Raw genomic sequence first — 27,828 nt, forward strand, 5'->3', positions numbered from 1 at the left:
CTCGGGTCTCGCTCCTTCTTGGTTCAGGCCGCAGTTTCCTATCGGCTTCACAGGGGGCGCCGCGGGAGCTGCTGACGTCAGAGCTCGCGCCGCGCTGGGTCGTGGGCGGTTTGTTGCCACAGCTGTCATGGGATGGGCCGGGGCGGGGCGAAGCAGGAGCCTCTAGCGGGCGGGTGAGGCCAGCAAGCCCGATGCAAAGTGCGGGGGGTCCAGGCGATGGGCAAGTGGCGGCAGGTCGGAGAGTGAGCACCGCGGGCACCCAGACCGATAGCGTGTCAGGTGAGCGCCCCTCCCCCTGGAACCACTTGTCCTCAGACCCACAGCGTCCCCAGGTGAGAGCTTCTCGGTTCTGGAGCCCCCACCTCTTCCCCTGGTATCCGGGCTGACGGATGGGAGGGGGCCCATCTCCCCCACTGCCTGTTCTTTCTGCCCGTGCAAACCCTGGGAACTGACCAACAAGCTTGTTTCCCCTGCTGTTGAGTGACACTGACGTGGGGGTTAGTGCTCGCTTGTTACTTCCCGGATGACATTTTATGATGCCGCAAAGGTTGACCTTTATCCATTCCCAAGACTGACAGCTAACTAGGAACTGCCCTTTGACACTGCTTTTGCTGAGGCTTGTAGTGGAGATGGGATCAGCCTCCCCAGGATTATCTGGGAGGAAGATGCTACTTCGATACACCTGCAAAGTTCTCTTCTAAGAAATATACATAGACAGCGGTAAAAACAAAAAAAAGGGGGGGAGGCTGGTTTTTAAAATCTGATCTTCTGCAGCTGACACTAACTTCAAAAACTCCAGTCATCTGAAGAAGTGGGGTTTGCCCACAAAAGCTCATGAGACCATCTACATGGTTTGTTAAGTCTTTAAAGTGCTACCAGACTATTCCTTGTTTTTTAATTTTTCCATAACTTCAAAGCACCTCTGAAAATCAGGTCATGATATACTTTTTAAGGTCCACCTTAGCAAGTGTTTGGAGTTTCCTTTCAAACATATAATACAAGCTATCCATTGTGATGCATGCTTTTGTTTCCATCCATCCATAAAGACTATATACATTCTGGATATAGGAAGGCTGTGATATTCATGGATGCAGAAGAAATATAGATTAATGGGATAAACACTACAAGCCAAAAGTACAAGAAGAGTAGACCTCTTTTACTGTTTCATTTTTCTTTAGAAAATGTGAGCAATTTTCTCACTTTTTTGCTGTAATGTGCACATACTACTTCTGTTTGCATTAATTCTAATCATCTGTGATGCTATTTGTGATTCTTCTGAGGAGAGACCTCTGTAATTATAAACTGTTGTTTTAAAATGACATTTTAAAGCGTGTTGTATGTAAATATATTTCTTCACCTTCTTTACTATTTGGCTGTGTCTACACTGGCGCCATCTTGCGCAAAAGCATCCGCTCTTGCACAAAAACTTGCTGCCTGTCTACACTGGCCGTGTGTTCTTGCACAAGTAAACTGATGTTCTAATGTATGAAATTAGGGCTTCTTGCACCAGAACTCTGACGCTCCCGCTCGGGAATAAGCCCTTTTGCGCAGCTGTTCTTGCGCAAGAGGCCGGTGTAGACAGGCAACATGAATTTCTTGCGCAAGAAAGCCCTACGGTTAAAATGGCCATCAGAGCTTTCTTGCGCAAAAGCACATACCAGTGTAGACGCTCTCTTGCGCAACTACTTTAACGCAAGAACTCTTGTGCTAAAGAGTTTTTGCGCAAGATCACGCCAGTGTAGACGTAGTTTGTGTCTCAATCTGGGTTCACGTAACAGCATCTATTGCTCCAGTATCCAGATACCCCCAGCTATAATCAACATCAAACTAGATCTCTGATCTAATTGTCCTACCCACTTTTCTCTCTTGTGTCCCTCCTTGCTTTCACTTTTTTCCTCTTCCTTCCTGTAGGTGTAAAAAAGATGAGAGAAAAGATTGAGCCTTGTGGGACTTCACAGGTGACTGCTTTGAAGTGTAGAGAAGCATTTACTCATCACAGCTCTCCAGGCATCCCTAAAGGAGGGAATGGAGACATATCAGAGCTGTTTGTCTCTGAGGCAAAATAGTAGTATGCTGTGCCAACTATGTAAATGCCACAGACAGTCGCAAGACATCCTCCTATCTGTGTATAGAAGGAGGTCATCCATCAGTATTACAAGTACTATATGTTCCTGGATAAGCTTAAAAAACCACAAATACCGTAATTGAGCAAATATAACCCGCAGGTTATATTCGTTTTTACAAACCCTGCACCGCCCCCTCCGTGGGGTATATTCGAGTGCGGGGTATATAGGGTTTTTTTTATTCACCAGCGACTCTCTGGGCGGTGAGCGCTCCCCCGCCCGGAGGCTGGTGGTTCCTGTGGCTGCTCAGGAACAGGGCGGTGAGTGCTCCCCCGCCCGGAGGATAATGGTTCCTGCTCCCCTGCCCCTTCCTGTGGCTGCAGCGGAACCAGGGGGATAAGCACTCCCCCACTCGGAGGCTGGCGGCTGCGCAGGAACCGGGGCGGTGAGTGGCTGGCTAATTCCCCCCCTCACACAGCCCACCCCCCGCACACCGTAAATTAGAAAATATACCCCCGGCAAACATACCCCCAGCAAAGAAAAGTCTTGTAAACCCCGCGGGTTATACTCGTGCGCGGAGTATACACGATTTTTTTTACTCAAACAGCAAAAACCGCAGGGTATATTCAGGTGTGGAGTATATTCGCTAAAAGACGGTAGTCTAGTAGTACTTTAAAGACTAACAAAACAAGGCACCGCATTCAGCCATACGGAGTGGAAATCCATCATGTTTTGTTAGTCTTTAAAGTGCTACCAGACTATTTGTTGTTTTAAGTTTATCCTGTACAGATTAACTCTGCTACCCTCTGAAGCTATATGTTCCTGGATATTGAATAGAAGGAGACCAGACTAGTGGTATGGATAGGTGTGTTTGGAGATGGTTCTTCTCTAATTTCATGGTTATCTTGATCAGAAATGGAATATTTCACACCAGGCTGAAGTTTATAATACCTGCTGGATCCAAAAATAGTTTCTTGAGAGTTGACCACCAAAGTGTGTGGTGCATTTTACTAGTTTCATTGGTGGTGGTGATGGTAACAGTCTGTTAGTAAAGTTGCTACGTGCTCCTAGATCTCTTTCACTACCTTTTAAAGATGTGTCTGACAAGCAAGCGGTGACTCAGATTTCTTTCAGCATGCTTAACAAGGTCCTTTGTGTGCCTTTCAATGGGACTCATTGTGTTGTTTGTTCTCTCCCTCCACAAAGTAGAATGACTTCTGTAAAAAGTATGTTACCAGTTCCTCATATTATGCAGAGCCAAGATGACAAAGCAATTGCTCCAGAAAAGTTCTGTGTAGATGCAAAAGATCCACTAGGCTTTACCATGGCTGGTGTAGAATTTAGAGATGTAAGCGACTAGTCAGCTAGCCAATAAGCATATGCTTATCAAATAGTCAACTGGACTAAGTTGCTTCCCCCAGCCCTTGCTGCCTCTACCAGACAGAGGCAGCAAGGGGGAGGAGCAAGAGCCATCTTCGCTGGCGTAGGTAGCAGGGGCACAATGGGGAGCTGGCGGTACTTCTGCCTTTGAAATGTAGCAAGAACCAGCAGGACTCTTGCTACATTTCAAAGGCAGAGGTGCCCTTATCAACGAATCAAATAGTTGATTAATCTAAATTTAACATCCATAGTAGAATCTCTAGGAAATTTTTGTGGTTTGCTTTTATCTAATCATATTTCCTGCCAACGTGTGTTTCTTTTTGTTGTTGTTGTTTGTTTCATTTGATGGAAATACCAGAAAAGTATGATGATTTTTGGGGAGAAGTGAATTTAGACACTAATATTGATAGTAGCCAATGTGTGATTATAATGTCACACTAGCTCTTCCATTGTTTGGCCTATAGGACTGGGCAAAGTTTTTGTGGTAGATGCTTGGAATAATATTTAGGAAATTAAAAGTGTGAAGGAATTCTTTATTTTAAATACATCACAATATTTACTTATTACTTTCTTTTCAGTTTTGGTAATAAAATTAGGTAAAATTGCTCCCTTTCTCGTTTTTACTTCCTAGATCATACTGTTGCAATGTTCGGATTTTAAATTGTGAATATTTATTTAACTTTTTTGTTATTACACTTTATATAAAATAAACTCTATTGTATTTGATTTACATGTGTGTACATTTAGAAACATTATATATTGAGTGCATAGCAGTGTAAAATAGCGTACTATATTTTTTATAGAGGAAACATCAATATTAGCCATCGGCTTTATAAATACTTGTTTTTACAAAATTTAATTTGGGGGGCAACTTTAACTTGAAAATGGCGCTTTAAGCTACACTAATCTCCAGTATGTATTAAGCCAGGTATTCCAACTTTCTGCACCTACACTATAGAACACCAGTGATGTCTTAGTCATTAAAGAAACATTTAATGATTAAAACAGTTAACATTTATCAGTTAATATTTCTTTTTTTTCTGATGGTAGGTCAAACACCAAGGCTTTCCAAAGTCAACCTTTTTACTTTGTTCAGTCTCTGGATGGAGCTCTTTCCCTCAGTTGAACAACAAAAGAAATCACAGGTAAAATGTATTACATGCAGTTTAATAGCCCTTCTGGAATAGATACTAACTTTTAGACTGTGAATACAATTAACCAGACTGTGCATTATCACGTACACATATAATAAATATTTTGCAGGTACTTTTGTATTGGTCACATTTCTGACTATTTTTTCTGTAGTAAATGGCCGGAAGAATGAAAGCAGAACATGAGAGCAAAAATTTAAGAATGCAATTTATTTACCTTCTTAACTTAAATGTAGTTACATATTTTTGTTTGTATAAGAATCTTGTTAAAACAATGGGATTATTGTAAATAATCTTCAGTCTAAAACAGTGTTTTTTCAAGTGGTTTGCGGATCCACTCTGAGAAACCTGCTAACTGGCTACTCCCGTTTATTTACCGGGTCCGCAGCCACAGATACTCATGGCTCCCATTGGCTCTCGTTCACCATTTGCAGCCAACGGGAGCCATGGGAAGTGGCTTACGGGAAGCAGCCTGAGCCGAGCCATCACTTCCCGCAACTCCACTTGGCTCAAATGTTGAACCAGAGCCAATGGGAGCCACGCCTGCAGTGCCAGTAAATAAACAACTGGGAGTGGCCAGTTAGCAGGTTTCTCAAAGTGGATCCATGGACCACTTAGAGAAACACTGGTCTAAGGTACTATAGATGCTATAGCAGAAAAGAATTGAGATGCTGCAAAAGATAGCTAAGTCCAATCAGCAACATAGAATCGCTGTAAGTAACTCTGGTCATATAATATCAAAAAAAGTCTGGTATTTGCTGACATATTAGAAAGATACAAATGTGGTTAGAATGTGGCAGAATGGTATTCTATAATTTAAAAATGGGGCTGTAACCCTAAAACTAGAGGTCCCATGTATTTTTCAGCAAATGCTACAATATGATGGTTTCTTGAACTTGGTAAGATGGTATTAGGCAAACACTAATGTAGTGGTATTGTAATTGCTACTGGGTAGATTTGAACCTGGGATCTCTGAAGTTTAGTATAAGAGCCACTACAGCTTGAGCTATAAAGCCAGCTGGCTGTTAGCCTAGGTTGTAGAGGTCTCTTGATCTTATCTGTTGCTGTGGTCTAGGTGCCACTGTATGGAACGGTGAACCACACTAGGTACGTGGGTTACATTATGGCAAATTTTAGAAAAGTGTTACAATGTTGTATGGAGTAGGGATGTAATAGTGTAGTCAGTTAACCAATAAGCAAAAGCTTATAGGGTAATTCTAGAGACTACATGCATTTCTCCCCTTTCCCATGTAAATTTTTAACCTGGCTCAGTGCTGGCTTGCAATGGAACCGGGACCTATCTCTGTTGAGGCTCTGCATTTAAAGTGTATTAGGAGCTATACTGGCAGGCAACCTGGCTCAATTCTGGTTCATTCCGGGTCCAGGAGCACAGACCCCTCCCAACCCCAGGCAGGGACTGCTACCGCCCTGCACTATTGCCTCTGTATCAGAGGCAGCAGCATGGGGCGACAGGCAGCTAGTCCATAAGAGGAGTTGGTTTTTAAACTAGCTCCTCTTGCAGACCAGCTCCCTCCTGGCACCCCACACTACTGTCTCTGATACTGCTGGCCCCGCCCGTGGGTACTATAGAGTGGACTAACCGATAAGAATTCATGAGGTTACTTGACGATTCAATTAACCGATATTTAACATCCCTAGTATGGAGCCTACATACCAACAAATGATGTGAAGATAAGTCTTAATGTACTCCTCTGGTCTAATGCCAATACTTTACTTAAATGTAAATGTTGTTTGTTCATTTAAACTGATTTTGCAAAATGCCTTGTTTCCTCGTCAATCTGAAAATAGAAAACAAAGCAGTAAAATAAACTAGAACAGAAAAATGAGGATAAAATAATAAATTAGTAATAACTAGAAATTTGACCCAAGCCACAAATATAGGCTTCAGATTTTTACAGAATTGCTGTCCTAGAGTATTCAAACCAACTCTTCTGATTCTGCCTATGATAGAGAATACAGGCCTTATGAAACTTCAAATTTAGTCAAAGTGTTCAGGGCAGGGCAAGTGGTAACCAGCTAGATGGGGCTGTACAAAAATACATCTTTATCACTAACAATGGAATTTCTTCATAAATCTTAAGCAAAAAGTTCTCACTCTTAATAGCTGTAACACCACGATGGTCATTATTAGAAAAATCTCATTGGGGTAGGCTGTCTGTTTTTCCACAAACACGGATAATCCAGATGAAGCAAATGTTGCCTTCTATGCACAAAGGGAGGATTTGACTTCCTGATTCCCAGGCAGCCTCTGTGAAGATTAGGCTCTGCGGATAAGGAGAGGCAGAACTAATGTTGGAAGTTCAGATGTTCCATCATAACTTCATCCTCAGTCCTGGGAGAACAGATAGGAGTGCTGAACTCCTCAGCATTCATACATGGAGGGTTCAGTGTACAACAGAAAGGATTCAAGAATGTAGGCAGTGACTAGGATTAGAGACTGTAATCTGACCTTTCCACACAAATCCCTTGGGATTTGGTTTTAGCATCTCTGCTGGAAGGGGAGGGAAACAAATCTCAATCAGATGGAATTATTCAAAAGAGACTGACTGGAAATTTGTGGGATGTCACATCCTCCATGTGGATTTTCAGGGGGATAATCTGTTCCAGAAAAAGACAGTAAGATTCAATGTGCTTTGACTGGAAGTTTGATAGGGAACCTGTTAGACTACTAAAATGACTAAAAAAGATAAGCATGTACACCCAAGGCTATAATGAATGTCACTCCCTAAAGCAAATGTAACCAAGAGATATATCTGCCTATTAAACTCTGGGAGACCAGGTGGGTGAGGTAATTTTTTTTTAATTGGACCAACAGCTCTTGATGAGAGACTAGCTTTCAACCTACACAGTGTCTCAGCTAAATAAAAGGTAAAACAGATTGCTTGTTTATATATAGAATAGAGAGAGGTAACTAGTGAGGTCCTCCAAGGGTCTGTCCTGGGACCAGTCTATTCAACTTATTTAGAAATAATCTAGAGAAAGGGATAAACAGCGAGGTGGCAAAATTTGCAGAGGATACCAAACTGCTCAAGATAGTTAAGACCAAAGCAGACTGTGAAGAACTTCAAAATGATCTCACCAAACTAAGTGATTGGGCAACAAAATGGCAAATGAAATTTAATGTTGATAAATGTAAAGTATGCACATTGGAAAAAATAATCCCAACTATATCAATATGATGGGGACTAATTTAGCTACAGCTACTCGAGAGAGATCTTAGAATCATTGTGGATATTTCTCTGAAAACATCCACTCAGTGTGCAGCAGCAGTCAAAAAGCAAACAGAATGTTAGGAATCATTTAAAAAGGGATAGAGAATAACAAAGAGAATATTTATTTCCTCTATATAAAACCATAGGTATACCCAGGGCTCGACAAATAATACAATCTACTTGCCACGGGCGAATAGATTGTAACCCGGAAGAGCCGGGTTTGGGCAATCTGCACATGCGCAGATTGCCGGACAGCACGGCTGGAGAGCGGGGCTCGCCGTGGTTCAGCGAGCCCTGGGTATGCCCACATAGTATTGCGTACAGATGTGGTCGCCTTATCTCAAAAAAGATATATTGGCATTGGAAAAGGTCCAGAAAAGGACAACAAAAATGAGGGGTTTGGAAAGGGTCCCATATGAAGAGAGATTTAAAAGACTTGGATTTTTCAGCTTAGAAAAGAGGAGACTAAGGGGGGATATAATAGAGGTCTATTAAATCACGACTGGTGTGGAAAAAGTGAATAAGGAAAAGTTATTTACTTGTTCCCATAGTGTAAGAACTAGGGGTCATCGAATGAAATTAATAGGTAACAGGTTTAAACCAAACACAAGGAAATTTGTCTTCACTCAGAGCACAATCAACTTGTAGAATTCCTTGCCAGAGGATGTTGTGAAGACTAGGACTTTAACAGGGTTCAAAAAAGAGCTAGATAGCCATTGATGGACCTAACCTCCATGAATTTATTAGCCAGGATGGGTAGGAATGGAGTCCCTAGTGTCTCTTTGTCTGGAAATGGATGACAGGAGAGGGATCACATGATGATTACCTGCTGTGTTCACTCCCTCTGGGGCATCTAGCATTGGCCACTGTCGGCAGACAGGATACTGAGCTAGATGGACCTTTGGTCTGACCCAGTGTGGCTGTTCTTATGAATTCTTATATTTAGCTGTGATGCTCTGCATATCTTTCCCAGACTTGAAGAAGAGCTCTGTGTATCTCGAAAGCTTTTCTTTTTCACCAATATAATTTGGGCCGATAAACCCACCTTGTCTCTCTAATATCCTGGGATCATGAAACACCTACTTTGATACTCACGGCATTACCATAGCCCAAAATGCAAAGAAGTACAGTGCTGCATGTAGACAAGTCCTGCTTCGTGGAACACAGTGAGTGAATTATGACATCATTATGAACTTTTTAATTTGTAACAAAAATGAATAATGTACTTTTTTATAGGTAAAGAAGACTGGCCTTGTCGTAGTGAAAAATATTAAAATTGTTGGTCTACATTGCTCCAGTGCAGACTTACATGCTGGCCAAATTGCTTTGATTAAACATGGATCAAGGCTTAAAAACTGTGATCTTTATTTTTCCAGAAAACCATGTTCAACTTGTTTAAAAATGATTGTAAATGGTAAGTTAAAGATTAGTGTGGAAAAGGTAAACTTGTTTATTTAGATGTTTTGCTACTTATGACTTATACAGAAAGTTCATACTCTCTTGGAATTGCCCCACTACTGTATTTAATTGTTTACCTGATTGGTTTCCATAGTAAGCCTTAATATTTTCATTAGGAGAAATCAGCATTTAATGTCTCTATTCTACAGTTGTTGAGTCAAGACGTGGATTTCTTCCCATTGAGCTGGTAGCCACTCAGTGTCACAACTACTTCTAAATGGCACTGTTGTGTTCATAACTTGGACATAAAACTAAGGTCTTTGACCACAGACATTCTCATGACATTTTGCAAGGATAGTAGTGTTAACTTGGGAGTTTCATCCCAGGTAACTACATTTTACTTGCCTACCTGTAATTTTACCAGAAGATCCAATTGTATGCTGAGTATTAACCTCACCAAAGAGGAGTGACAGTCGGGGGTGGAACTCGGATCCAATTCTTGGAAATTCATTATCCATTTAAAATGAAAACTAAGGCTACATCTACAAGTCTTCTTGTAGTCTTCTTGTGGAAAAGCTTATGCAAATGAAGCTCAGTGTGGAATATCGCATAATTAATGAGCAGCCATTTTGCGCAAGTGGCTTTTGCGCAAAAAAGAGCAGTGTAGATGGCTCCTTTTTATGCAAAAACCCCCTCTTGCACAAGAGCCATTCTTCCTCATTTTTTCAGGAAGAACGGCTCTTGCGCAAGCGGGGGTTTTTGTGCAAAAAGGAGCCATCTACATGGCTCCTTTTTGCGCAAAAGCCTCTTGCGCAAAAATGGCTGCTAGTTAATTATGCAAATAAAATTCGGTGATATTTCATACCGAGTTTCATTTGCATAAGCTTTTCTGCAAGAAGGCTACAGTGTAGACATAGCCTAAGTATATTTCACAAATCACATTCTTCATCTTTGTGTGGTAAAGACTGACTGCACTGTTCTTCAGCAATGTGCTCAGGTGGTACAAGACATAACACAAAAGAATCCCTGCCCTGAGGAGCTTCCATTCTAGTCAGCTTTACTCTATTGGAGGTGGTGCATTTTGGACTTTTTGTTGACACAACTGTAAAATCAAGTAGAAGCAAAATTTAGCTAATCTAAGACACACTAGCCCCTTGATTATGATATTTGCCAGCACGTGTGTTGCACATATACAGTTTAAGGAATAACCCACTCCTTGTTGAAGGGGTCAAAATACAGTATTCTATGGTAATATTTTGGAGTTAAGATAATGAAAAATGTGTTTTACACCAATGTTTGCACTTTTCCTTTTAATCTTATGTATCTTCTGTTCCAGCTGGAGTGAATAGAATTTCATATTGGCCTGCAGATCCTGAAATAAGCTTGCAGAATGAAGCCTCCAACCCTACCCATACTGAAGATGCAAAGCTGGATGCCAAAGCAGTAGAAAGATTGAAGTCAAATAGTCGAGCTCGTGTGTGTCTCTTGCTTCAGCCCTTAGTCTGTGATATGGTGCAGTTTGTAGAGGAAACCTCCCAAAAATGTGATTTCATTCAAAAAATTGCAAAAACTCTGTCTGAGTGTAACACTGATTTTTATGCTGAGTGTAGACAAGAAAGAATAAAAGAGTATGAAAGTTTATTCCTAATTTCAAATGAAGAAATGCACAAGCAAATTTTGATGACCATTGGTCTGGAGAACCTCTGTGAAAATCCATATTTTAGTAATCTTAGGCAAAATATGAAGGATCTTGTCCTGCTTTTGGCCACAGTAGCTGCCAGTGTCCCTACCTGTGGCCATTTTGGATTTTATTGTAATGAATCACAGCAAGCAAATGAAATGCGCCATCAAAGTTTGTCCCAAGAAATTGCAAGGCACTGTATGATACAAGCCAGATTACTGGCATACCGAACTGGTGAGTTGCTATGTAAATGGGAGAAATGCCAATCTTGTGGTAATCCTGGGACTAGAAGTTAGATGTTAAATTCCTGGCTGTGCCAAACACTTCCCATCTGACAATGAACAAGGTTCTTACCTGCTCTGTGCCTCAGTCCCTACATCTGTAAAATGTGGGTACCATGCAGAGCACCTCACAAGGGACACTTCATTAATGACTGCAAAGGATTTTGAGCACTTTAGAAGGAAAGAATGATCACAGTGCATTTATTATCCTACAGTAGTAAAGCCTTGACAGCCTCATCAGCCAGTGTGCGCACCCTCATCTCAAAAAATACAACAGTGTTATTTAATTTATTGGAGCCTTTGCAAAAAGCTTTTATATACAAACATTAAGTGTTTCCTGTTGATAAAGTAGGTGTTCAGTGGCAGTCAGTCTATATACTGAAATAGAAAATACTAGAGACTTTCTTCCATATCTGCTCTTTACCTACCGGTAGAATGCTAGTTATTTCTGTGTTACATTTTCCTGTTCCCATTGTTTAGTAATGATACTCCAGTTATCTAGTGTGTAATGATTGTTTCCCACTCTCAAAGATTCTGGAGTTTTGAAGAACAAAACCATTTTTTAGTAGAGGACAGACCCTGAATTAACTTGGTATCAAAAGTAGGCCAATTAAATAAGGTAGATTTGTACAAATTCCCTTATTAGAAATTTAAAATTGTGTTCGCTATTATGCAGAACTTTGAGGGGAAATATATACTCTACGTGGTATCCCATAGAAAGCTTAAATTCGACAATATTACTAATTTTTTGCTTCCTCCATATTGGTTAGTTATTGTGTTTTCCAGTGTTGTCTTTGCTTTTCCAGTCATAAATAGTGTAGGATTTGTTTGAAAAATCTATCCAAATTTTTTTAGACTGATATGTTTGAATACTGTAAAATAGGTCAAAAATAAGATTTTGTTCTATCAAAACAAGGTATAAGTACATCCCTCGCATTAATATATCTTTTTCCTTGGCCTGCTTATTTAAAGTCTGTATTATTGTATGTCACATTCCCTAGGAAATACCTGGCAATAAGAAACTTTTACATCCTGTCTTTTGTGAAGAGGTCTGATCACATTTAGCATCCTTTCTCTTTCCTCTCCCTGGCACCTATTGCATCATTAGTCCCCATCAGTCACTGATGTGATTAAAAACAGTAGTTCTGTAGCCCCTTAGAGTGCGTCTACACTGCACCATAGCTTGAAATAAAGTATGCAATTTGAGCTACACAAATTGCATATCTTATTTTGATCTTAATCTAAAATAGTTTATTTTGTAATTTGGCATTGTCTTCACAGTGCCAAATTTCAAAATAAATTGCTATTCTGAAACATTCCGTACTCCTTGTAGAATTAGTTTTACAAGGGATGTTGGAATAGAGAGCCCATTATATTTTGAAATAATGAGCTTGTTGTGAAGATGCGAGATTGCTATTTTGGGATACTTCGTTATCCCAAAATACCATTGCAGTGTATACGTAGCCTGAGAGACTAACAAATATATCAAATATGAGCTTTCATGGGTAAAACCCACTTCATCAGATGGGCTGAAGTAGAAATACCAAATCCAAGATGTAACTGCTTTTGCTGTTATATCTGTCAATTTGTAGGACCTGTGTTAATGACGTTAATTACGTAGGCTGGATGTGTCCCATTAATAGCTATCCCCCAATATCAAAAATTGGGGAAATTGGCTTTGTAGTATGTTAACCAGTTAATATATTTATCCAAGCCCAGGTTAACAGTGTCAAACTTGTAAATGAATTTCAGTTCACCAGTCTCCCTCTGTAATTGTGTGATAAGTTGAAATTGGGTTTGACTGTAGGACTAAACTCAGATGTTTGTTTTTCTGGAACAAAATGTTTTCCCCAGCTTTTGTTCCATAGGACAAGAGAGGAAGAAATAATGGAAGGCAGTGGGGTAGCTTATAGAGAGCCAACTACCAAGAGAGCTGCACACTGTAGTGCAGGGGTGGGCAATAATTTTAGACAGGGGCCCACTTCACTAATTTTTTAGTGAAGGGGTGGGACCTTTGGCAGAAGTGCCAGGGCCAGGACATGTCCATGCTCCCCCTCCCACAGACCCTGTTTGGCCTTGGAGTAGGGGAGCACATGAAGTCTTTGCTCCTGCCATCCCCCCACCTAGAGAGAACTGCTATCTGTTCCCTCTAGGCACCTGCCCCCTTTCAGGGCAGATGGAGACTTCACAAGCTGCCCCCAACCCCAGGCCAATCATGGCCTGGGGGCAGGAGGAGCGCACAAAGTCTCTTGCTTCCTGCTTCCACCCTGCAAGGGTCACGCAGTGATTGCAGATGGGGGTAGGGAGTGAAGACTTCATGTGCTTCTGCCTCCAGGACCTGATTGGCTTGGGGGCGGGGGAATGGCAGGGCATCCACAGGCCGGATCCACCCACTTGGCAGGCTGTATCCAGCCCACGGAGGCCCCTTTACCCACCCCTGCTGTAGTGTTTATTTTGTAGTGTGCGTGAGTTGGTACTAGATGATCTAAGTGATTCTGAGGTCCGAGAGAATGTTTCATGGACAAAGGGTGAAAGTAATATAAGAAAGGTTAAGTCATAAAACCTTTTGCATATGGATCCTTCATCTAGCCTCCTGTTCCTTGCCATTTGTGCACATAACATTGGCTTCAAGATGCACAAGCTATTAATTCTTCCTGGCATCATACACCATATGCCCTTAAATCCTCTACATTCTGCCACCTGCACAGTTGAGAGCCACAAAGCATACACTGTATGCATTGATATATTAGTGAAAGTCCTGGATATGGGAGCAACCATCAGAGGTTATTAGTGTTACATTAAATAAATGATATGCAAGAAGATCTGTGGAGGAGGAAATAGATTCCCTGGCTAGGACTATATAATTTTATAGAAAGGGTAAAACACTGTTTTCCCATGACCAAATACAGCACTGATGTGCAAGTGTGATGCCAGCCAAGTTAATAGGTGCTCCACCCACGTGGAGAAATTAGTTAATTATTTCTAGCCTCTCTTCCAGGGGATCAAACCAATTTCTGGTATTTGTTTGCAGTTGGGCCCAAGAAAAGTTTAGGAACTAGACAAAAGAGGAACTTTCTAATTATCCTCAAAGAAGTTTTTGTGCCTTCAGAACAGCAGACAGAATTCCTTCCAGAAATCTGTCCTTTCTTAATGTGACTCTCATGGCACTTTTGTAAAAGCAAAGGGACTCCAATCAACTCAGAGCAGTAAACAAAAATTGTCAGCTGATGATCAACTTTTGCTATACTCCAGCACTAATTTTTGAATTAACCAGCGACATGCAGCTGTAATTACTTATAGTGGTATGAGCTTGGGATACTGTTCAATGTATGACCATCTATCTGCATGTTCCTCAATAACCATAATATAGGCAAATCTCTGAGCATGATAGGTACTAGCTAACTGGAACTCTCCTTTGCTATACCCAAGCAAATGTGGCATCAATGCCTCTTCTATCCTTTCAACCTGGTCTAGAGCCACAATGAAGACATTTCTTTAAATTACATGGTATGTATTTTTAAAGTTCCCACTTTAGCTCTCTCACCTCCCTCTGAAAAATTGTTTACTAAATTAAAATTCCAATTCTGTCTTGAGTTATAGTTGCAACTTTAAGTCAAGGGAAGATGCAGGGTGCTAAGCACATTGAAAACCAGACTATCTATTAAATGCCTAAACATACGTTTTGAAGCCTGACTTTATGCTTTTTGCAAATCATGTTCTTTGAAAGAGTGGTCATTTTGGAAAATTAGAAAGCAGGGTTGGCACAGAATAGAGAGAAAGGATCAAAATAAAGAGCAAATGCCAGGGTACATTGATGCAGCTTCATGTTCGCCTGGTGATGATCCAAGCCTGCGCTGCTTAACCCTTGGGACTCAATTTTAGACCAGAATATGCTGAGCACTTTATGAAATGGAGAGCATAATCCAAGCTATCTAAACAAAGGTGGTGGTTTGGGGTAAGGGAAGAATGTTTACAGACACAAATTATTCTTCTGTTTTCCTTTTAGAAGTGAAAATATTTGTTGGGATAAGTGTTTATTATATCCAAACTAGTTTATCCTGCTGAGGCCCTCACTGACATCCTAATCCCATGTTAATGGATATTGAAATAGAGTGGTAACATTAGTTATACCATGTGATAAAGAAAGGATATAAGTAAGGAGAATAATTCACACTTGTTATTATATAGAAATAACTAAGAAAAACATGTACATAATTTGTCAGATCTGGTAAAAACATTTCCTTGGCAGGAAAGCCCCTTCCCTCCCCCCGCAAAAGTGAGTGCTGAATTCTACAGTGAACTATTGGAACAGCACTGGTTGAAGTGTTTTGTACTGAAAGCTATAATCACTTCAGCGTTTTATTGCTATAGTGCACCCCATTTTTAATCAGTTAAAATGCCCATCAGAATAAATTGGAAGATTTCCAAGTAACTTAAATGAAAGTTCTGTTCAAATTCCTGTTTAGTGGGTAAGAGAGAGTCCACAAAATTCTCCTGTACTGGAGCTTGTTTCTGTACAAGACCATTAAAAAGTTTTGTGTTTAAAGAATTTTTGCTTTATTGAGTTCCTTTTAAAAAAAATTTCCACATGGCTCTGCACCATCAATTAACTCATTGGTGCTATGGGCTAGTTTCCCAACACAAAGTCCTTTGTTTTGTGTAAGGTGGCCAAAAACACTCACAAAACTCAGTGTCTCTGGGACACTATCTTCTTAGCATACATTGAGTATCTAATAATTATCAAAAGAGACCCAATGTTTATAATTCTCCACGCTGTAATTACATTACTGTATTTAATTAACTAGGCTGTGTCTACACTGGCACCCTTTTCCGTAAAAAGGATGCTAATGAGACACTTCGGAATTGCAAATTCCGCGGGGGATTTAAATATCCCCGCGGCATTTGCATGAACATGGCTGTCGCTTTTTTCCGGCTCGGGGTTTTGCCGGAGAAAAGCGCCAGTCTAGACAGGATCTTGCAGAAAATAAGCCCTTTTCCGGAAGATCCCTTATTCCTACTTGAAAGTAGGAATAAGGGATCTTCCGGAAAAGGGCTTATTTTCAAGTAGGAATAAGGGATCTTCCGGAAAAGGGCTTATTTTCCGCAAGATCCCGTCTAGACTGGCGCTTTTCTCTGGCAAAACCCCGAGCCGGAAAAAAGCGGCAGCCATGTTCATGCAAATGCCGCGGGAGATATTTAAATCCGAAGTGTCTCATTAGCATCCCTTTTACAGAAAAGGGTGCCAGTGTAGACACAGCCCTAAGGTGTTGGGAGAAAGATACAAGCCTGAATCAGGAGGGCTGCATTCTGTTCCTGGGTTTATCATAGACTTGTATTTCTCTGGTACTTTTCTTAATATTTCTGTGTTTCATTTCCCTATTGGCAAATGGATGATACCTCCTAGATGTTCCCAAATCCAGCATTAATTAATTACTAGGCAATGCTTTCAGATTTCCAAATGGAAGTTTTCTACAAAAGTGCCAATTACTTATTACTTTTTATACATTTAATATTTTAGAGGATCACAAAACCGGTGTTGGAGCTGTTATTTGGGCAGAAGGAAAATCTGTAAGTATAGGGAAATTGTCCCTTTGTCTCTCACTGTAATTTTTCTCATCATTGGCTGTATTATTTTGTAAAAGAGAGACGTTTATGCATAATGTTATTTAAAATTGCATGTTTATATTCTCAGGTAACTCAATTTTGGCTGATAATTAGTCTGTCAGGTTGGATTAGTTTGATTGAGTTGGTAAATACCACAATGTTTGTGCCTAGCTTCTCATCTATTAGACTCCATAGTAACAGCATTATGGTCATTACAGGTATCATAGCTACAAAGGTTAGACAGTACTACTAATCCAGCCCATGTGCAGTTCAACAATATCACTATTCAGTTCTCTCCTTGAGAAGTCAAAAGGCAACAGCTTAGCCATCAAATCCTTTTCAATGCAATTGTAGTGTTGTTCCAGACTGAACTTTTTGCAGCAAATGTCTTGTGAACTTACCTTATTTGGAGCATAGTGAAGTTTGAGGGAATGGAAAAATGCCAAAATAAGATATGCTAATGTGCATCTTACTGAACTATGCGGTTATGATGCAACAACAAATAATTATTTTGGTGCTGGATGTAGCAGCATGACAGGTCGTTTACTTCTGTAGGACAAGATCTTAACTAATCATAGATATGCTATCTGCTATTTCTCTGCTTCAGCTTGCTTTTTTAGTTCTTGCGGCTGGCTCTCTGAGGCTACAGCTACACTGCTGGATTTTTGCGGAAGAGGACATGCAAATGGTGCTCTGATTTGCATATCTTCTTCCGATTCTTTTTGCGGAAGAGGTTTTGTTGATAAAAAGCCTCATGTAGACGGGGCCATTTGTTGGAAAAACCCACTTTTTCGCAAGATCCCTTATTCCTCAAAAATCGAGGTTTACAGGATCTTGCGAAAAAGGTTTTTTTTCTGACAAATGGCCCCGTCTACATGAGTCTTTTTATCAGCAAAACCTCTTCTGCAAAAAGAATCTGAAGATATGCAAATCAGAGCACCATTTGCAAATCCTCTTCCGCAAAAAAACGGCAGCGTAGCTGTAGCCTGAGGCTACGTCTACACTGCAACACTATTTTGAAATAACTAGCGCTATTCCAAAACAATTTAATCTCTATCTACACAGCAGGCAGTTATTTTGAAATAGTGTCAAAATACTGTCAAGCTGGAGGACTTCTTACTCCGACTTCTGTAACTCTCATTGTACGAGGAATAAGGAAAGTTGGAGGAAGAGTGCTCTATTTCGAAATAAGTGCTGTGTAGATGCTCCCTATTTCAAAATAAGCTATTTCGAAACAAGAAACACATTTGATGTAGCTCATTTTGTGTAGCTTATTTCGAAGTAAGCCCTACAGTGTAGATGCATCCTAAGAGAGCAGTACTTCTTGAGACCCACATCTATTCATTCATTAATCTGTAGAGCAAAGTAAGGACTTAGAACCTTAACTTGGTTCACAAAGCTATAGTCTCAGATTTTATGCGTTGGTTCCTCACATGGCAAACACTAGAAATAATTAAAATAGTATTATTCTCCTTTCCTTTTAGTGCCCTGGCATCATGTTTTTTTTTTATTCTAGAGTTCATTTCATAGGGTTTGTTTTCCCATCTTTGATTACTCTTCATCTATTAAAAGAGGTAGTGAGTCCTCCTGAAAGTGCAAGATTGTTCTATAATTTATTTTCTAGCACCCAATTTGGATTGTTTCATTCTGGTCTTCAGATACGTATTGTGGTACCACTCTCTATTCTAATTTCAGCCACTAACTTCTTTCATACATCAATAGGTCTGCCATCTAATGGATCTCCATGCAGTGGCAAAATACAGGCGTTGACATCATGAGCACACCATGTATCTTCCCTTTCCTGTTCTCACACATTGCAATATGGCTTAATGACTGAGCCATTCATACTTTTTGTTGCCCTACCAGTACTGCTTTCAGGGAGAAGCAGCCAGTGAGGATTTCTTACATAATGTGATCATCCAGTGCTTTTGATACATTCTCTTTATGAAACCCCCTTCCCTGCAACCACATGCACAATAGTGAAACATTCACTGCGGATGTTTAAAGAGGCTGTATATTAAATCAAACTTTATGGTTCACTTTGGCAGAGCTGTGATGGGACAGGAGCCATGTATTTTGTAGGCTGTGGTTATAATGCCTTTCCTGTTGGATCTGAATATGCTGATTTTCCACACATGGATGATAAACAAAAAGACAGAGAAATCAGAAAGTTCAGATACATCATACATGCTGAGCAGAACGCCTTAACATTCAGGTATGTGACTTTTAATATCCGAAAAAAGTAGCAGTTCAGAAATGAACAACTGATAAATGCAGAGCATTACATGATTATAAAGATGCTAACTTTTACATATTTAAATGTGATGTAAAATTTGAACATTCACTGGGAAAGTAAGTTCTGCAAATTCTTCAAAACTGTGAAGGACTTGATGCAAGCTATTTATTCTTGTATGAATGATGGGTACAATTAAAACTCAAGTCACCATCTCTGGTTCCTGTTGTAACTGAATTATTTTCTTGAAATGAAACACTGCAGAAGGCAAATGCTGAGTTTTTAACAAAGGTGTGTGTGTGTGTGTGTGTGTGTGTGTGTGAGAGAGAGAGAGAGAGTTTCAGATAGCAAATCCTAACTAAAGATGTCCTCTTGCTCCCACGTGCTTTAGTAGGAAAAACAATCCTACTCCAAAGAGCAGATTATTGCATGATTAACATAATTTCTTTGCTCACCCACATGAACCAAAATCTCCACCATTAGAAATTGTCAAGTTTTTAATTTCAGAAACTTTTTCTGGCTACTTATAGGTGTCAGGAAATAAAACCAGAAGAGAGAAGCATGATTTTTGTGACAAAATGTCCTTGTGATGAATGTGTGCCTTTAATCAAAGGTTCTGGCATCAAGCAAATCTATGCTGGAGATGTAGATGTTGGAAAGAAGAAAGCAGACATATCATACATGAAGTTTGGTGAACTTGAGGGAGTTTGCAAATTTACAGTAAGTGATAGAAACTATAGAATTTAAAAAAAAAATCTTTACAAGTATATTAACACCTGCATTAACAGGAGTATTGTGAGCAAGACACAAGAAGTAATTCTTCTGCTTTTCTCTGTGCTGCTAGGCCTCAGTTGGAATATTGTGTCCCATTCTGGGCAGCACATTTCAAGAAAGATGTGGAGAAATTTGAGAGTGTCCAGAGAAGAGCAACAAGAATGATTAAAGGTCTAGCGAACATGAGCTCTGAGGGAAGACTGAAAGATTTGGGCTTGTTTAGTTTGCAAAGAAGACTGAGAGGGGACATGATAGCTGTTTTCAAGTATCTAAAAGGGTGTCACAAGGAAGAGGGAGAAAAATTGTTGTCCTTGGCCTCTGAGGATGGGACAAGAAGCAACGAGCTTAAACAACAGCATGGGAGGTTTAGGTTGGACATTAGGAAAAACTTCCTAACTGTCAGGGTGGTTAAACATTGGGTTAAATTGCCTCTGAAGGGTGTGGAATATCCATTTCTGGAGATATTTAAGAGCAGGTTAGAGAGACATCTATCAGGGATGGTCTAGACCGTGCTTGGTCCTGCCATGAGGGTAGGGGACTAGACTCAATGACCTCTCAAGGTCCCTTTCAGTTCTAGTGTTCTATGATTGTATGTAGGTGGTAAGAAGGCAAAGAAGTTCTATCATCATGTTGCCTAATCCTGCTCCAGCAGGATTCAAAGAGAAGATGGTAAAAATGTCTACACTGGTGTTTGTACCATTGCTGTGCTAGTGAGGGACCAGTGACAGAAAAAGTGGTAGTGTAGACAAAGCTTCTGGCACAGGGTTTTTTTTTTTTTTCAATAGGAGCATTTTTCAGTTTAAAAGCCCATTTTTAAAATCCCTCCTATCATTGAAGATCCATTTGCAATGTAAATGCTCCCAGGTGCATCTGGGAGATTACAATGGGATCTTCCTAACAACATAAGGTCCCTTCTTCAACCATCCCCAAGAATCTGGGTTTTCTGCAACAATATCATGCATCACATGGAATAGATGTACAAAAGAAAAGTGGCTCTGTGGAATGCTCCCTGGTGCAGGCTTTGGAAGCCTGTTGAAAGAGACAGTGTATGGTACATACTCTGCAAGGTGCAAAGGCACAAGCCAAAGACAGAGCTGGGATGTCCACTCTCTAGGATATCTCCCTAAGCTTTCCATTAAATAAAATTTGCTAATTCAGTTGGTATCATAAACCATTCCCTTCATACACTGTGGTAGCTTTGAAGGTATTCACTGGAAGGTCCATTCAAGAACATAGCTCTTAAAGGAGTCACAGTGAGTAGGGTGAGAAGTGGATCTAGGAGCCTCTTCTGAGGTACTGTAGCTTGAAGGTGTTCAGTGTTGTGCATAATGGTACAACTCCCATTCCAGCAGGCAATGTGAAAGTTATGGCTTTAACAGAGTGATAGGGGGTTTTTTTTCCTTTGAAAAGGGAAGGGTGTAAAGAAAGTAAACATTGCTTGTGGTTTCATAGTGTCAGAGGAGTTCACACCCTTAAAATGAAGTGATGTGCCAAACGTCCTCTTACTCCCAGTGTTTAATTTTTGTCCTCTAGAATAAATAAAACTTTTTTTTTCACAGTGGCAACTAAGCCCATCCCACATTGGTGTTCATGAGCCTACACCCAGAGAAAGTAAGTATTTGTAGTAACTGGTTGTGAGAAATTATATGCACTAAATGAACAGATTTTGAAAATAAACTAAATTCTGGCAAGGTTATAACTCATTTTTCAGATTCTGACAGAGACAACATACCTATTTAAACTTTCAACTAGATACTAGTGATGATATCACAATTATGTGTTCATTTAAAAAAAATACCAAACCTTGCACACCCCATACACCATAAATCTCCTGTAGTGCTTTATCCAGACATGTAAGTTATCCATAGTATCCTAGTTTTAGCACTGATGAATCCATCCTAGTGGGAAGGTTTTTTAAAAACCTCCAAGAGGCTTGGAACACAAATTCTGGTGAGTTTCAATGAGATATGAGTTCTGAAGTCACTTAGATGCTTTCTAAAATTAAACCCACTATCTACAGTTTCTAAATAAAAAAGGCACCAATAATTTTAATCACTTTTCTCCAGAAACTCCCATTTCCATTGCATTTAATGGCAATTGCTCCCCAGATCACTGAATATGAACTTCCCGTTCCTTCAGCTCCAAGCAGGTGGATGTGCTAAGCAAGCTGTCACTTTCTGACGACAGGGATAAGGTTACAGTGTCATTCTAAGGTCCTTTCTGCACTAGGGGAAATGACCCACTGTGACAAATTAACATCAACTGTAAGCCCTTGGAATGCCTCTGAATCAGGGCTGGAAATAGTATATAAGATCAAAATATTTGTAACGCCCAATGTAGAAGTCATTCTAGATATTTTCTTTCATTGAGTAAACTGGGAATACCTCAATGCAAAGTACTGAGTCTGCATAGTAGGAGTTTCACGGATTGTTTCTGGTCTGTGAGAGGTTACAGAGCACAGACTAAACTCCTGCACTCAGTGAGCTCCATGTGAAATTCGGGGTCAGTTCTGAAGGGCACTCTCTTCTTTGATTCTATGGTCAGGAATTCTGAGGGTATTTCATCAGATAAAACGTGGGTATCCACTAACCACTGCGGAATGCTAATAACTCAACTGTTTTCAATCCCAGCAAAGGAAAGGTACATAAAGTCCCAGTGCTTGTCAACAGGTCATTTTCCAGATGATTATTTCTATAAAGTGGTGCCCTTGAGTTTTTAACCAGCCCCATTCTGGGCCACTTGGTGTACTTACCTTATGATGGCTGTACTTAAGTGGAGTATGTGTCTCCATCTGGGGAAAGGGGCTTCCTTTATTCTTGCTGCAATTGAATGTGCTACCACTGTTTTTAGCCCAAAGTATAAGAATCCTGAAGTTCTGTGCACACACAACGCTGTGCCTGCTAGCAGTGTCTGTCCTAAAGAAGATTAAAGAGTTTGTTTAATTGATTGCCGTTTTAAACCCACTGAAATCTGTGAACAAATATTCATAGCTGGGAATGTGGTGAAGGCATTGACCTGTGCCTTTCCAAGTGACCTGGAGTGCATATGAACGAGGATCTGTTTAGGCCCTGGATCCAGAGTGAGACCCATGTGTTATAAGAAATAAAAAGGCAAGATTCCTATCACTGTGTGCTAATGACCATACAGTGTATGCAGGTGCATTGCCAGCATTCTTTCAGTGTGCTAATAGCTATACAACTTTCAGTTACCTGATACTTTATATAGGTATCTCTTAGGACATGAGTCTGCTTAACTATTTTCAGAAACAAGGGGGCGAACTAATAACTTTTATTGGACCCACTTCAACATCTTGTCTCTTTAATATACTAGGACCAACACTGCTGCAACACTAACTCACTCCTGATATGGTCACAAAATACATTTGAGTATTAAACATGTATTTAATATTCTCTTAAACCATCTTGTGTTTTAGATGGTGTACGGAAATCAAAGTCACTAGATGAACAGCAGCATCAGAACAAGAAACTCTGCCTTGGAAATCATTGAGCAACTAAGCACAAAACAAGAGAGGTCTCTGCAAATTCTCTATAGCACTTTTATAATCCAGCCTATTTGTGCTAGCAAATAAGAATGGATTTTATTTATTAATCGCTTGAAAGGAGATTTTTAGAGTAAGTTTATTTATGATATCTTAAATGTTTTGTAGCATTTTTATTTTAGATGTTTATGAAAGGAATTTCTGGAAAATGCTGCTGCTATTATATACAAAAGGAATTTGTTGGTCCCCACTAAGATTGCTTTGCTGGCTGGTCATTGTTAATAGAAATTCAGATCTGTGGACTGGAAAGTAGCTCAGTGTTCATAGGACAGAAGAATTTTTGAGAAGAAAAGCAAAATGGCATGTGGTTGGCTTTCAGGAATGGATTGCCATGCTTCTGGCAATCAAACAGCTCTGCAGAAACGATATGGTCCTATTGTTCAAGTACTCTGTGGAAATTCCACAGCATACAGGGTTTGCAGATAGTAACTGTAATTATGTTACATTAAAGTAAGTTTCATTTTTGCTTTTCAGTCTTCTGGTGTAAAGGATATAAAGACATTGAATGTCCCAGCTAGATAAATGCCTCTCAGATAAACCTTTAAGGTTTTTTTTGATAAATTTCTGCTTCATCTGCATGTCTGCTATCTACAGTAGCAGCAGGAGTTGCTGTTCTATGATGGCATTTTGTTGCATTCACTTTATTTGTTATGGATGCTTTTAAAATGTATCTCCGCTGGATACATATATGGAGATCAGTTTCTCACTGTTTAAAAAAATAGAGCTGACTGACCTCATATGTAACAGTCTGCACCTTATGTACAACATACTGGGATGCTCAGCTCTTACTCTCTCAATTTTTCCTATGTAGATTATTTGAAACCAGATTGAATTTACAAACTCATCTCACTAATGGCTCTGAGGTGACACTAGGTACAGATACCAAGTGATAGGTGTTTGCACTCTGTCAAAATACAAAGACATCCCCAATTTTTTCTTGGTCCGAGGTTAACCTCACCTTGCAGCCAAACTACATTTACTGGTTTTGAATAAGACTTGACAGACAGCTCATATAGATGTCCTAGGAATTCCTCTTCTTTCTCTCCCCCTGACAAGCTCCCAAGGGTAAACTCCTAAAACTTCTCCCTCTTCTATTGCTAGCAGGGTATACAAGTGGTTTCCACCAAAAAGTAATAGTAATACACTATCTAGTGGTTCCCCTTCCTCCTTGTTCCCCTGCAAACCCAGCAGGAGGGATGTTTCCCAGGGTGGGGGAAATCCATACTGGAGACTCTCTCCTGCACGATTGTGCTGATCATAACTAGACCCTAGGAGCAGCCTAGGAAAAATGTAACTTGTTACGAGATAATTTTCTCTCCCAGCAGTAGCACTATGATCGCCACTCTAGCTACACACACTATATCCTATAAAAACCATGGTGTGCTTTAAATAGCAATGAAACTTCAAAGCAAAGCAATGCATGCCAGCGATTTCAAAACTACTTATATCTGCTCTTTTCTGTTACTAGTTTCTAGCAGCCCTGGCAGTAGAATAGCGGGGGGGACAGTTGCTTCCGAGCGCCACACGAGGGGGGCGCCAATTTAGCTGCCTAAAGTTGACAACTGGACAGAGGAAGGAAGGACGGCACTAGGACCCTGAAGGCGCTGGCCGCTTTCACACCTGCAGGAAATCAAAGCTGAACATGAAGCGCCCTCCAGGGGCAATGCACAGGGAGGGAGTTCAGGCTGAGCATGCGCAGAACACAGCTGGTGCATAGGCCCCATCTGCGACTACAACCCCTGCAATCCCCTTCGCCGCCAGTCAGTCCGAGGCGCCACCCATTGGGCCACAGCATCCAGGTCCTCGCCTGCAGCCCACTCCTCAGAGAAACTGCAGCTGCCGATTGGCCAGAGGGCACATCAGTCTGGCAGGCGCTGGAGGGACAGGAAGGAGAGAGGTCTGGCTAGGAGTAGTTCTTTTTTTTATTTACGTTATTATTTTTGCTGATTTAGAAATAAATAACATATACATACTAACAAATGATTGGGAGTGCAAATTTTGCCTTTGCCCCATGGCGCATAACGCCCTTGTTACGCCATTGTGCCCTGGTGAACTGTAGAATATACAGGACTTTCAGCTTTCATTTTACCAACACTGGTGTCTGTAGATAGAATAATAAATTATTGGGTTTTTTAAAAAGTTAGCATGCTGGTAGACAGGGCTGACTGATCAGTAGATAGGTTACATGACAACTGTTTTCTAACTAATCTCCTATTGAGAGGCTTTTGTGTCATTGTTGGCAGAGGATTCCATGTTTTCATTTTCATAGTCTGTGGGTAATGTCTGCAGGTCTGGTTCTAGATGTTCAGACTCCCTGCCTGTGAATCCCAGGGTGCAATAAGTTGCTGTGATTCCTTATGGACTTGCAGTGCCTGCTTACTTCTAAATGCCTGGATGGACCTATGGTGTGGGTAGAGCAGAGCCTTTAGGAGAGCTATATTCCCTTATCTGGATGTGTGATTTGAGCCACAATAGGACTTCAGTGGAATAGCAGGAGCTGCTTTTTCCCTTCAGCCTGTTGAAATTTATTTAAAAAAAAAATTCTGGAAACAGTCTGATGCCATATGATGTAAGTGTGTTTTGGGTGGAGAACATTCTGCCACTAACATCTGTGTGTTGAGTAATGTCCATGTGATGCTGCGAGTGTTAGTGCTTTTCAGGGTTAAGGTGTTTACAGCCTCATTTCATCGGACCAGACTCTGCCAACCTTACTTGGTGAGTGATCCCATTGGAGCCAACTTCACTATATATAATGGTGGCAGAATCTAGGTCTTAATGAGAACTTTGCAAGGAAAAGGAAACCCATGACCTGAAATAACTTGGACTGTTACTGTGCCATTAACTGTATGCACTTCCATGCGTTACAGTAAACCAGAGGTCCTCCTCTTCTACCTGGCTTTGCACATATGGATTTCTGTGCCTGTGTCTAGCCCCTTTTGGCTTCAGGGGGCTTGTACAGATGTAGTTCAGCATTGGAGCTAAGTGAGGGCAGCAAAATTTGACCCCTAATGAAAATGTACAATGCTGTACTAAATATTCAGAGATCAGTAGCAGGCCAGTATTCCAGTGAAAACAGATTCTCTTTTAAACCGTGGAAAGTTTATTTTAAATTAGTCTTGGGACATTCTTTCCCTTTTTGACATTTTAAAATTAAGCTTAAGTATTCTTGTGTGTTAAAGGGACACTGTCAAGGTTAGTTAAAGTAAACAAAGAAATGTGAACTACCCTTTTCCCTAATCAGCTAGCTAATTTCATGTATTTTTTTCTGTAGCTAACAGTTTGATGTTCTTTTGGGTTTTATGCAGACTTCACATGTAGCTGAAGATTTGTTAGTAACCCTACAGTAATAAACTAGAATGTTCATGACATAACCCACATATTTTTCTAAGTGAACAAATTTTGTGTCTACCATTGAAGCAGCACTTATAAACTGCAAGGAACAAGGATGCCCAAGTAGCATGATGTTTAGCACTAATAAACAGAGAAAACACATTAAAAGATACACTTCTTTGGCAATTGTTTTAGAATACAACTTCAAATGAAGACTTGTCTGAATCATGTCTAAATCATTGTGGAATTGTACTTCATCGGTTCTTTTAAACTTTAAACTTTTTTGTAACAATTGTTCTTTTTAAAAAAGGGAATAATTTTTCAGTATTTACAGATTTTGTTGGGAAAAGGTTGGTAGTGAAATTTTATAATTGCTTTTAACACAGTGCATGGGGGGGGGCTGTATTTCAGTAGTTTCAGATTATTGCTACAGCTCAGACTCACCTTTTGAAGTTTTCACATTTTTGAAGGGTCTGGTCTTGCACATGTAATACCATTAAAGTTCTGCACATAGGCCTGCCTCCTTATCTTGGTTTTACATTACAGTATATCCCCAGCTGCCTCTCAAATCATGGCCCATTTAGATGCTATGTACTTTACTGAAAGATGCAACGAACACGTTGATGTTCCTACAGCATTTACTTCAGCATGTATGCTAAAAATGTTCTGTCATCCTATGTAAAGATATTTTGTTTAAAAATGTTATTTTACATTTTATATTAAATTGTGACATTTCTATGTATTGAGGTTTGGGGCTTTTTTGATTCTTTCAGTTCATGTGAGAACAAGTCTATTGTAAATGTTAAATATCAGTAATGTCTCTATGATGTGATGAAAATTACTGAAATTATCATTCTTGGTGTCTGTCTTACAGCAATACATGTGTTTTGCTAATAAAATATATATATTGAAGTGTTTTCAGATGACTTTGGTTTATTAAGCACAGTATTAACGCTTCAAAGTAACACACACTTCTTTATTTGATAACTATAAAGCTCCATTAGTGAACTACTGTTCCTCCACAAAGCCTGGCTCTTGCCATCTTGTGGTTTGAGTAAGGCATTTATTGCATCAAATGATGGTGCTGACACAACTTAGTGATACAGGGGTGTGTGTGTGTATATATATTTTATAGACTGAC

The 27,828-nt window shown here is 40.1% G+C and overlaps 1 protein-coding gene across 5 annotated transcripts; it reads left to right on the forward strand.

Moving 5' to 3' along the window:
• Positions 1-7: 7 nt before the first annotated feature.
• Positions 8-27,604, forward strand: CDADC1 (cytidine and dCMP deaminase domain containing 1). 5 transcript variants are annotated; one of them, XM_075919056.1, is made up of 10 exons: positions 8-279; positions 1,912-1,958; positions 4,494-4,588; positions 9,204-9,241; positions 10,562-11,140; positions 16,706-16,755; positions 18,840-19,006; positions 19,555-19,744; positions 21,358-21,409; positions 23,232-27,604. In XM_075919056.1, the coding sequence occupies exons 1-10, from the start codon at positions 192-194 to the stop codon at positions 23,303-23,305; spliced, it is 1,380 nt and encodes a 459-aa protein (XP_075775171.1). In that variant the 5' UTR covers positions 8-191; the 3' UTR covers positions 23,306-27,604. The 5 variants fall into 5 exon arrangements, with proteins under 5 accessions (XP_075775171.1, XP_075775170.1, XP_006121397.3 ...); XM_075919057.1 differs by having other exon boundaries at positions 189-279; positions 9,064-9,241; XM_075919055.1 differs by lacking the exon at positions 1,912-1,958 and having other exon boundaries at positions 8-332.
• The last annotated feature ends 224 nt before the right edge of the window (positions 27,605-27,828 follow it).

The sequence above is a fragment of the Pelodiscus sinensis genome, chromosome 1 (assembly GCF_049634645.1).
Source record: "Pelodiscus sinensis isolate JC-2024 chromosome 1, ASM4963464v1, whole genome shotgun sequence".
Lineage (NCBI taxonomy): Eukaryota > Metazoa > Chordata > Testudines > Trionychidae > Pelodiscus > Pelodiscus sinensis.

Coding starts and splice junctions, on each gene's coding strand:
- CDADC1 (XM_006121335.4), top strand. CDS start 192: ATGCAAAGTGCGGGGGGTCCAGGCGATGGGCAAGTGGCGGCAGGTCGG. Junction 9,242..10,561: donor TTTAAAAATGATTGTAAATG/GTAAGTTAAAGA, acceptor CTTCTGTTCCAG/CTGGAGTGAATAGAATTTCA. Junction 19,007..19,554: donor CAGAACGCCTTAACATTCAG/GTATGTGACTTT, acceptor GGCTACTTATAG/GTGTCAGGAAATAAAACCAG.